This window comes from Schistocerca americana, chromosome X (assembly GCF_021461395.2).
Source record: "Schistocerca americana isolate TAMUIC-IGC-003095 chromosome X, iqSchAmer2.1, whole genome shotgun sequence".
NCBI lineage: Eukaryota > Metazoa > Arthropoda > Insecta > Orthoptera > Acrididae > Schistocerca > Schistocerca americana.
Window position 1 is genome coordinate 539,688,427 of NC_060130.1, and position 12,825 is coordinate 539,701,251.

Here is a 12,825-nt window from a genome sequence, read left to right on the forward strand (position 1 = left end):
AACAGGGGCAGGCTAAAACAGAAATCAGAAATCAGAAAGCATATGGTGTATGTTATGATAATTTGTTGAATATCTGCACTATGACAAAGAACAATTAAGAACAGTGAATGAATTTTTTGTATTATCATAACTCCATTGTAGATTTATTGTTATGAGATACATATCTTATATACATTTATTATCTTACACCTTGATCAATTGTGGATTTTATGTATGTTACATGGGCACATATGAGGAATAGGTGTCAAGAAGTTAACTGTCATCTAAGTTTCAGGTGTTCTCTAATTTACATTTTTTTTCATATCCCCAAATAGCGAAAATTATGAAAAAAATGATGTGAAAATCATCAGAATATCCTTAATATATTTGAGTTCCATGCAATTCTCGACATATATTCTTGAGACTGAGTTTAATGTGCAATTTTGTGTAAATCTTAGTGTTTGTGATGTCCAAGGGAAAAATTATTGAGCCACTTCAGAGGTTGAATCCAGCAGCTACTTGGTTATGTAGTTATGTTACCAGTTATCAGTTCTATACATATGTTATTTTAGTACACAACTTTCACATACCATATCCCTAGAGCTGAACGGTCTTTACTTGTCAATTATTTTTACCTACGTTGAGATGGTTGCTATGTGTTTCATATGGATCTATTATTCAATCAGTCAAGAAATTACATGCAGATATGTACAGTCTTTTAATAACTCTGCCTGAGAAGAAAAAGATTACATATCTCCTGCAGGTTGGAAGTAGAATACTCGGTGGGTTACTGTAGAAGTACTTCTGTTTTCAGATCGCTTGCAGATCTTGTGCCAGAACTGGGAGGCCAACCAATTAGGAACCTAGTTATAACAACCTGGAGATCAGGTTCGACTTTCTTGGGGGATGTTCTGAACAGTCACCCTGGAAACTTCTACCATTATGAACCACTTCTTGATTACGACATTGTTCGGATCAGAGAAGAGCCCTCAGCGAGTGAAGCTGTAAGAATACTGAAGGCCTTGCTCAACTGTAACTACACAGGCCTAGGTATGTAAACTCTTTCTGTTCGCTGCTTATTAAACTGTATATTTAAATACATTACATAAATAACTTTAAAATATAAATAATTAATTGTTTGAACTTCACATGAGTAATTTAACATTATAGTGCCTTATGTATAACAAACTAACTTTCAAATATTGAAATTTGTGCTGTGGTCATTTTTAAACTTACGTAGCAAATTTTGTGAGTTCAAACTGATTTTAATTTATGAAAGATTATCTTCTAACACTGATGAAATCTTTATATTGAGATATGAAATGTAATTATCCAGCAGATTATCATATTTTCACCTACTTATAATACTTATCTCATTTTGTAAACTATAATTCTGTATCGCTGTGTGCCACTTAATTTTTATCTACAGTAGTTTTCATAGTTCAAAAATTACATAAGCACAGACCTTAATTAGGACAATAAAACATGCAGAATACTAGTTGTACAGACATTAGTATAACAGTGAACAGACATACTTTAATTTAGAATACTGGGGGCGAGTAAATAGTTATGTTTTGGTTTTTGTTTTGCTGGTTTGTGTTTTTGTTTGTCCTTTTGATAATTATGCAGTATTTTTGTGTTTAAGACATTTGAATGGTAACAATTGGATACATACAATTAATAGTATTAAATATGATAACAGAAATTTAAGAATCGTGAACAACAATAATAGCCTGGCTCATTCAGCAGTCACACTTTGTACATCTTCACAAATATCTTTTGCATGTACTCAGTTTTATTATGATGACCCACCATTGTGATTTCACTTTTAATATGATTAACTTCCTGAATGTTGGGACTCTGTAATTGTCCACCTACACTGTAAAAATATAACCCCCTGTTAGTACATGTCATTGTTTTTTGTAGAATGCGAACACTGTCGGTGGTTCTGTACTTCTACCATTTAAAAAAAAAATGGACAGTGATTTGTATTCTTGACAGATAAACCTGAATATGTGTCTGTACTGATGTGAAACTAATAGTTGCAAATAAAGTGCATTTGTATGGCTATGCAGCTTTTGGAAACACCTCAACATTCTTGACTTTTTTTATTTTTATGATAATTTAAATGGTTATTGAGTGAGAGAATAATCTTTTTATTCATCAAGCTGTGTCTTATCTCACATCCTCCTCCTGAACAGGGAGTCACAATGTTTAAGGCACTTTATTCGTATTCAGCGGAAGCAAACATGAAATGTTGTTGTGTACAAAAGAAACAACAAGTTTACTGTTACCTTTAACTATTTATTTATTTCCATGATGTATTTAAGAGGTTCAAACCTCCATCACCAGGTCGATTTATGTGAATGGATGTGACATGTATGTGTTGTCTTACAACTTTGGGGTAACTTGTGGCACTATCTAGTAGAGAAAACAAACACACACACACACACACACACACACACACACACACACACACACACACACACACACACATCAGCAGTAGCCGCTCAGCTGCATGACATTAAACGCCATGTTAATAACAAAAGTATCAACATTTTACATATTATACATATTCAACCCAAAGGCAAGAAACGAGAAATCCTTAAACTGCTCCAAGTATATAAACATGATATAAAACAGTCTGAGTCCATTCTAAATGACAAAAAATATTGTGGTATGTAAACTTGACAGAAAACAATCTAGTTACTTAGTTAGGTGGTTCTACATTCCATGGATCATTTTGCATGATAAATCGTAATGATATGGAATGAGTCATTTTACTCCTGGACATATTTCTGTTCATTTATGCAACCAGATATCTTAACCCTGCTTTATTACTTGCTCCAAAGGACATGAGTTGCTGAAATGAGTACAGCTGAACTGGCACTCAGCCAAAATCAGTTGATTTGGTTGTGGTGACAGACTGATCTGTAGTGTAGTCCCATGTCTAAGTTAGATTGAAAGGAGATTATTTGGTTGTGAGTTGGTGAAGCCAATGAATGTTGATGCCAAACAAAGGTTCTGGTAGCAGATTGGTCTGTAGCATATTTAATCAGTCAATTTTAGCCTACTATCAGTTATACCATACTCATTTTAGTCATTCATCAGAATAATGTTTTTCTTTGCTGTATGTTCCATATATATTAGATTCTAGATGCCTCTCAGCTCCATTCATTGTTTAAAAAGATAGCTGTATGTGATGTAATGTGACAGCAAAGGGAGCCTGTGACCATTGGAGGCCCTTCAACTTCCACATTTATATTTTCGTTCACATTTTCAAAGACTTCCCAAAAAGTATGGACAAGATGGCGTCGGGTATCCAAATAACAGTAAAGTGTTCTGTAGAGAAGCCAGTTACATACGATTTAAAGTGCATAAACTGTCAAAATAGTGTTTACAGTGGTATTCGTTTATGCTCTTTCACACATCTGTGGATCCATAAATCGTGCATGAAGAATATACAAGTGATAAACCCACATTGTGAATGTGGCTTTGTTCAGTGCAATGGACAAGGTAGTGCAATCAAAGAGCATAATGGCGGTATTGTTGAATCCGTCTCAGATGCGCTGCAAGAACAACTCGTAATGGCTAAAAACTATATTAAAGGTATTGAATCACTAATGAATAGACTGAGTGTCGATATAAATTCTTCATGTATGGAAAATGAACAAAGCGCTATTTACAACATCAGTACGGAAACTGTTTGCGCTAGACAAAGTGCTTCAGTATATGCTAAAAATACGACAAACACATTTCAACTCCTTGTGCACAAGAAACATGCACAAAAGAAGACTGAAATTGCAAACAGGTCAAGTATTTTAAGTGATGTAGCTGTGCCTCCCAAAGTTTCAAAACAGAAGCAAACAAATAGTAGCCTATACAGAGCAACTCTGAAGGCATTGGAAGTGTGGTAAATGGCTTAAAACTTGATTTATGGCCAGATAGACGAAACAAGTTACTGAGAGAAGAAGCAACAAAACCAAAAATTCGCATTTTCTCTGATAGCCATGGGCGAGATTTGGCCACTATTCTTATGAATAAGCAATCGGAGTTTTTGTTACAGGAACTGTAAAACCCGGGGCTCCCCTCCAGGAAATAGTTAAAGACTACAATCCACACTCAAATGATGTCAGTGTAGTTATTGCTGGAGCTAATGATGTATATAAAATTGAGTAAAAAAATGCAGTCAGAGCATTGCGCCAAACGTTGGAAAGAATTTCGCAACAAAAAACGACCATTGTTAGCATTCTATACAGACATGACGTAATAAAAAGTTCATTTGTAAATACTGAACTAAGTTTCACAAACAGAAAGTTTCGAAAAATCTGTAAAGCATTCAAACATGTCACGTTTTTAGACATTAGCTCCGAAGAAAGAAGCTACTTTACTCGCCATGGAATGTACAGAAACCGCCAAGGAAAACATGTACTTGCTAATGCAGTATTAACAGAAACGTCCAAACTATATGAAAACACCATGCCACCAATCTCACTAAAAGCACCTGTGCTTAATGAAACTGTACTATTGGGTGAAAAAGAAACAGGTGCGTCAAAAAATTCACATGCAATTAATGAAGAAGCAGGTAAGAAAACATCGCCCACAAAGCACAAGAAACTGGCAGCGAATTATTACACAGGCAAAATTTGGATACCGCTATTCAAACAACAGCTCAACAAGAAAAGTCTACAAGATTACAACATACTCCTACTACATCATATTCATCATTGGAGAGTCACGTTCTTATGAGAGTACAGCTTCAAGCAGCAATATCTCCGAGAAGATAGTCAAGAAAAATTAAGAAAAAAATGTCAGCTAATAATGAAGATTTTGTATGGTCAAGTCACCTCTTTTGCAAGAGGATGCAGCAGACATAAATCTTCCTCACATAGAAGAATGTGATAACCTTAACATATACTGTCACAATATACAAGGACTGAGAAATAAAGTAAGTGAACTTGAAAATCTTATGAGTGATACTAATGTTCTGTCAGACATGCACTTACTGTGTATTAGTGAACACTGGCTAAAGGAGTCAGAATTACCTTATCAATATATTCAAAATTTCAGATTAGTTCACCACTTTTCTAGGAAAAATTACAAAGGTTGTGGAACTTGTATCTACATAAGAACTAGCATTAGCTGTGAACCTTTCCATCCCTGTGAAGTGTATTCCTTAGACAAAGACCCTGAAATAGTACTTGCCAACCGAAATATGTATATAATGTGTGTGTATAGATCACCCCGTGGTAAATGTTCTGTCTTCCTCAGAAACTTTGCTCTGTTGCTAAAAAAAAAGCATTTCACAATAAAAAAAATATAATACCATAATATTTGTTGATGTAAACATCGATTTCCTTGAAGAATCTGCTCAAAAGTTGCAATTAGTAAATTTAATGGTGACATTCAACTTAATTATGAAAGTTATATGTCTAATGAGATTAAACAGCTGTCTTGATCAGGTTCCTACTAACACTGATTGCACTGTAAGAATTATAGATGTTGGTTTTTCAAATCACAGTGCATTTTAATCCACCACTCAGTGTTCTCCCAACAGGAAAACAGTTTTTAAGTGTAGAAGTTATAGTGATAGTAACATAAATAACTTTGTACTTAGCTTAAAGAAAGAAGACTGGCAAAGTGTATTTACTTCTTCAACTACCAATGAAAATTATCACAATTTTCTGCAGATGTTTGAATATTTCTTTAATTGCCATTTGCCAGAGAAAACAAAGACTGTCGCTAACAAAAAACAGAATATGTGGGTCACAAGAGGTATTAAAACTCCACCAGAAAAGATGAGGCTGCTGCACACACTTAGCAAACTGGACAGTGGCAGATCCAAAGAGTTCAAGGTATAATATAAAAATTACAAAACCACACACCAAAGATTTATTAAATGGGCTAATAAAGCTCATAATGATTAAACAATTAGGTGTTTTTCCAACAAATGTAAGACCATCCGGGGTATTGTAAATTAACAGACTGGTAGAAAGTTAAGGATAGAGGATAAAATCACACTAAATATACAAGGACAAAAAACTGAAAATGAACATAAAATTGCCAATACATTCAACAGCTATTTTTCAGAAATTTCCACAAATCTCCCAACCATGGTTCAAATGGCTCTGAGCACTATGGGACTCAACTGCTGAGGTCATTAGTCCCCTAGAACTTAGAACTAGTTAAACCTAACTAACCTAAGGACAGCACACACATCCATGCCCGAGGCAGGATTCGAACCTGCGACCGTAGCGGTCTCGCGGTTCCAGACTGCAGCGCCAGAACCGCGCGGCCACTTCGGCCGGCAACTCTTCGAATACTGTACACTTTCTTCCCACAAATCTCATGACTAACTCTCCAAACACTGTACATTATCTTCTCAGAAACAATACACCTTTGAACTCCTTTTTCCTATCTCATACAAGACTGTATGAAATTGAAGATATTATTAAGAACAGGGTTAAAAGATTTATTCTGCAGGGCATGTTATGATACTTTGCTTCTTACTTCATAAGTGTTCAAATTACATCAGTGGACCCCCATCAAATATAATAAAAACCTCATTTCCAGAGGGAACATTTCCAAACCAGCTAAAACGTGCTAAAATTATACCTCTCTACAAGAATGGAGAGAGAATGGACACTGACTGATGACCATAGATGTTAAGTCCCATAGTGCTCAGAGCCATTTGAACTCAGAGAATGGACATAGCAAATTATAGGCCAACTGCTATACTGTCTGCCTTCTCAAAAATATTTGAATACTGTATGTTAATTAGATTAGAAATATTTTTAAACTCTAACAACATAATCACATCTTTCCAGTATGGATTTCAGAAAAATAGGCCCAGCACACATGCTTTGTATGCATTTCTAGAAAAGTGCTCAAGTTTCATTGACCATAAACAACCTGCTGTTGGTATATTTCTTGATCAGTCCAAGGCATTTGACATAGTCGACCACAAGCTGTTTCTTAGGGAACTCCAGATGTATGGGTTTCGAGGTGTAGTCCACAATTGGTTCCATAGCTACCTTAGTGAAAGAAGGCAAAATGTAGAGACAAGAAACTCGAAGACATCCAGGCACTGAAGGTCAGATACAGTACATACAACAAAAGGCATCCCTCAGGGATCTGTTCTTGGCCCTGCTCTTTTCGTATTGTTATTATTGTTCATACTGTTCTGTATGCCGATGACTCAAATATCCTGTTAACGGGTAGAGGTGACACATTGCAGGATGCAGTCAATGAAACTACTTGTCAATTACAATCTTAGTTTGAAGTAAATGGACTACTCATAAATACTCAAAAATCTGTAAGTATGAACGTCCACACTAGACAAAATCTTACCCCTTCAATGCAGTTACAGGTTTTGGCAAAGATGACATTACAAACAGGCAGGACACCAAATTTCTTGCACTTACCATCAGTAACACTCTAAATTGAAAACCACATATTGAGGCACTGTCACAAAAGCTTAATAAAGCCTGTTATCTATTAAGATCATTGAAAGACACTGCCAGTATAGATACCTTGAAGCTGGTGTGCCATGTCCTGTTTGAGTCTGTCATGAGCTATGGCCTAATCTTTTGGGGAAATAGCTCTGATCCTCACGTAATTTACAAAAACAGGTGGTAAGAATAATGAAATGTAAAAAAAGAACTGAACACTGTAAACCACTGTTTCAATAGTTAAAAATCCTGTCACTGCCATGCATCTATATAATGGAACTAGCTTGTTTTACAGTACAGCACTTGGAATCACTCCACAGAAATGTAGACCACCATACATGACACTAGAAATAAAACCCAATTACAAATTGTAGCTCACAACACAAAATTATATGTGAATGTGGTTAAGTGTAGGGCATTAAAATTACAACCACCTCCCAACAGACATAAAAAGAAGCAAAAACCCAAAAATAATGAGAATTAAATCAAAGGAATTACTACTAAATCACTGTTTCTATTCCATACATGAATTTCTTGAAACAAAATTTTAATTACTTGTAATAAGCTGTCTATTCACTTGTAGGCATTTCTACTTAGAAAGACAATTTAATTATTTATGTTATTCGTATTCTGTCTGTATCTTTTATATGTATTCTGCTATGTGTAGTATGTACCACCACTGTCACCTCTCATCACACACCACCTTTTTTATATTTTGTCTATATATCCTATATGTGTTCTGCTACGCGAGTTATGTACCACTACTGTCATCTCTCATCATACACCATCTTAACATAATTTTCAAATTGACTTGTCCCCTATCATGATATGCTTTGCTGTACAAATTGTATGATCTACAGGGCTAACAATAAATAAATAAATAAAAAACTATGAGCCATGTACTGAAAGAAAGTCTTCACACAACTCTTACATGTCATATTAATCCGCATGAATCCATGAGATGATGGCGTTTTAACATCTGAAACTCATTAGTGAATTAAATAAATTGTGATCAGTAACAGTAAACTTGTTGTTCCATTTGGTTCGATATTCACACCTGGCAGTGTTGTAATCAGTGTCATATCACTATTCTTGAAGTCATAGGGTATATGTGCCATATTCATACATATAAGTTCATAAGTTCACCTGATGGTGAAGGTTTAAATATCCAAAACACACCATGGAAATAAATAAACAGTTATTGATAACAGTAAATTCATTGTATCATTTGATATAAGAACAGTCACAGTAAAGCATTAACAAAAATGTTCACATTTAAAATCACTGTGTTGTTGACCTAAATATTTCATCATAACTGTATCTCAGGCTTTGCGGAAAAATTTCTGGCCATATTGATGTGGATATTTTTGCTTCCTCCAAACCCTGTCATGTGAATACTATGATAGCTGTTGCAATGATTGAATGTCATTAATTTTCCCTCTTTCAACATGTTTCCTCATGCACTTTCTTGGCATGTATCTGCTGAAAAAAGAAAAACTGCCAACACTAAAACTTGCTATATAAAATTATTTTTTTTCCATGTCAGTTGTCATAACCTTAAATTGTTTAACCTTAATGGCAGTAAGAATATTTTATCTGTGGTTTGAATATTATGTTTATATGCTGATAATAAGTGCTACTGAAATGTTACTGTGTTGAGATACTGAGGTATTTCAATATAACTACATCTCATGCATCACATAAATAAATAAAAACATAGAAAAAAATCTTTATAGGTCATAGTTTACAAACTGTTTTAACTTTAGAAAATATTCCTCCTTAAGCAGTGCAGTGAAACTCTATGTATAATTTCAGATCACTACCTCGAATATGGAAAATATCATGTGTGGTTATTTACCCACAATACTCGGCTGTGGGAGCAATGTCAGCAGCACCCTTCGTTGTGCTGGCTGCCAGAATTCCTAAACCCATTCTGTCGACTCTTCCCATTTCAGAGCATGAAGACTGTACGACTAAAGTTAAGCCTTGCTGAACGCCTTCTTGCTGACAAAAGGTGAGTTCTAGCATGTTCTTATAAATTTGTTTGTTTTTAATGCCATTAGTTATCGTATGGTCATTTTAAGAATATTTGATAAAAGGCAGTGTAGGCAACACATTACAGTTAATTTTGATAATTTATAGTAACTTTAAAAGTTTTTCTGTAGAGACCATATGACCTTTCCCAAATAATCATCTTAAAACATATATTGCTTTGCTTGTTCTAAAACTTCTTAGGTAGCAATCCTAAACAAGCTTCTTCTAGATTATCAGTCATATATGATTGCAATTGGCAGCAGGGTATTTCTTTCTATTTTTTTTTTTTTTTAAAGTAAGAATTTCCCAAAAGATGAATTTAGCGGAAACATAGGCTAAGTAGCTCAGAAAACAGTATACAGTGATGGATATTAATGATCAAACGATAAATAACATGATGTTGTCTTTTATAGTCTTTGCCTTCCAGGCTTTGATGAGAGAGTGAAACTGTTAATCAGCATGCCAGTTAGGAGTAATAGATTTCCACATATGTTATTCCTCAGGTTATTTTTTGCCAGCATTGTTACTATTCACTGAACAGAATGTCTGGTGATTCAGTTTTCATTAAGTAGTGACATCATGTAGAACAGTAACGTCTTTATGAAAAATTTCAGTACTCACACGTCACAAGACATGAGCTAGTACCTTTGTTCATTAGGTGGCTTATAGTAATTACTTCATGACTATTAAGTTCCCATATAACTGAAAATAGGAATTGTGTTACCTCTAGGTCAATTTTTTCCATCAAAACTTCCAATACTGCTATAAAGTATAGTCATTTGTAGGGAGAAAAGTGAAAGATAGAATAAATTATTAAGAAAGGTCAAAATAAATGTATGAACAGCAAAGAAAAAAGAGAAAAATAATGATAATGTGAGACACGTAGGATAACAGCTACAGTTACCATGCAATACAGAGAAAACGTGTAGGCAGACTGTTGTCAACTCTATTGTCATGTAGTCTTGCATCAGTTGCTTCTAGAAGATTTTTACAATAACAGATTATTAACTTAACTACATCAATGTTGTGCACTTCAACAATTGTTTTAACTGTATTCTAAGTTTGCATGAAAGTGGGTAGTTTGTTACTCCTCATGATTCCACATTTCTGAACATGAAGTTCTGTAATTACAGTGTTTGCCATCTACTTTACTTTTTATGTGCCATGCTTCAGAGGTACCAACATTTACTTTGTTTCATCTTATGTAAAATATAAGTGTTACTAAACAAGTAACATGAAAAGTCTTTTATATTTCAAATTTTATAAGAGTATTACATCTGTACTAATGAGGAAAAACCTTCATGCTGCAGGAACTTCACTAATGATATCTGTACCAGTTGTACGTAGGTTCTCAGAGCACAATAACTGTTTTAAATTAATACAGTAGCTTAAATCTAAGTGTGTGAGTCTTCTTTTTCTATTTTTATTTCAGTTTTCTTCACATTTCTGGAACTCTGAATGTGAGAGATGCAAAAAGAAATGCTTATTAAATCTGAGTGAGATGACTTTTAGTCCATGTGCCTTAATCTCAGGATAAAAATATGAAGGTCCTGAAGAGCCACATGTGAGAAAATTATGTTATATCATTTAGAACCATGAAAAGGTGTGAGTGAGCACTTAATTTTTCATTTTTAATATAAATTCATTGACGAACAGATTTTTTTTTTTTTTTAAAAAAAGAGGGGGAGATAAATAATAGAAAACCCAGCTTTTACATTAAGAGATGTATTAAATAGTTTATTTATTGAAGTAAAATAATGATCTGTTAGCTTTCTGTGGTTTCAAAACAGGTGCAGCTTACACAAAGTAACTTGGTTAATGCTGTTAACATTGGTAGTGCATGTTTTTGATTTGAAGCATTGTATTTGTTCCCTCGTAGATGGATGCTATAATGAAAGATATATTTGAGTTCATCCATGTGAAGACCTTTTTTCATTCTTAAGAAAGACAGTGACTGCAACTTAACATATGTAGGTAATTCTATGGTCAGCCAGGGATTTTCTAAATGGTCTTGGCAGAAGTTCCTGGTTTCTGAACCATAGACTTTTATATTTTGAAATGTTACTCCTGTCTTTTCTAATAAAATTAAATGTTAAAAAATCTTACGCACTGCTGTAGCATTGAAAGTAAATATGGTAGATGGTTATCTTTAGGTATAAATGAATTCTGCCTCAGAAGAAAAAACTAGTAAGTAAGGGAAAAGAAGGCACAGAAAAACATTGACTGACAACCAACAGAGGGAAATATCTCTACCACTGACATATTACAAAAATGAAAAGTATAGAAGTGGACACCATTTCCTTTCTCCAGATCATCACCAATAAGCATACTTTATGCAGATAACAATGAGGGATGTAAATCTGAATATAAATCAAGAAATATTGGTTTTGCACACATATTCAGTTCACTGGATTAGGCCTTGCCTGTGACTTCAACTGCTACTTAAAATCATATAGACTATCAAGATTAAAACCAGACACCTTCTTTGCTTTTATCAAAGGCAATTCATACAGATGTTTCATATAATAATTTTAATTTGTAAGATATTTATACACCACTTGCGAGTACACAGCAGGTGTTGTAGTTCCAGTCAAAGACAAAAGTGTGTGTGTGTGTGTGTAAATTCTGATTGTCAAAGGCCTTTTGGGTACACAAAAAATTTTGTATGTCTGTCTGATGCATACAAAAATAAATCAGATGGGTTTTCTGACAAGTGAACAGGCCACCTACGGATGCCTATGTGAGAAGCATTGCCAGATTTAGTCCAAACACTCATAGCAATTGGCCCTGTGCTTTCTTGACAGTCACTGCAGATGTGAGTCACCCCAGGAACTGCACCTGAATTCAAAAGGCTTGCCTGTCAAAATTATTGAGATACATGGCACCAGTACATTTACTCCTGCAAATTTTTCACTTAAAAGTGTAGTTTTGATGATATTTTTCATCACCTTTCCCTCTGAAAACTTGGTACCATTGCAAAGTTGTGGATTTATGGTTCACAGAAATGATGTCAGTTTTTAATATTAAAATAGATGGTGACACCCCTTACAAATAAAGTGAATTCAAGAATTCAGTTGGATAAGTAACAACTTAGTTTTGATTCATTACAGTATTAATGGGCTAATATGTTGTCACTTTGCTTGGTATCTCATTGTGAATATTGAGCTTGATGGCAGTGTTGCCATTGTTTTTAGCCTCTAATATATCACATACAGTGAGCCACTCATGATTTTTTTTTAAATTCAGTGTGATATTTGGAAAATTTTGTGAATAAACCGTGTATGCTTTACAAAACAATCAGCAGATGCATCATGTTGTAGTCATACATGTATATTGGTCTTCAAAGTCAATTTTTTCTGTG

At 34.4% G+C, this 12,825-nt stretch overlaps 1 protein-coding gene across 4 annotated transcripts in view; it reads left to right on the top strand.

The window, feature by feature from the left end:
- LOC124555563 (carbohydrate sulfotransferase 5-like) overlaps nt 1-12,825 on the top strand; it is a 641,036-nt gene that overhangs the window by 583,260 nt on the left and 44,951 nt on the right. For all 4 annotated transcript variants that reach the window (XM_047129520.1, XM_047129521.1, XM_047129522.1 and 1 more), the window contains 2 exons: nt 794-1,029; nt 9,246-9,444. In XM_047129520.1, coding sequence (XP_046985476.1) covers nt 794-1,029; nt 9,246-9,444 — 435 coding nt within the window. The remainder of the gene's footprint in view (nt 1-793; nt 1,030-9,245; nt 9,445-12,825) is intronic.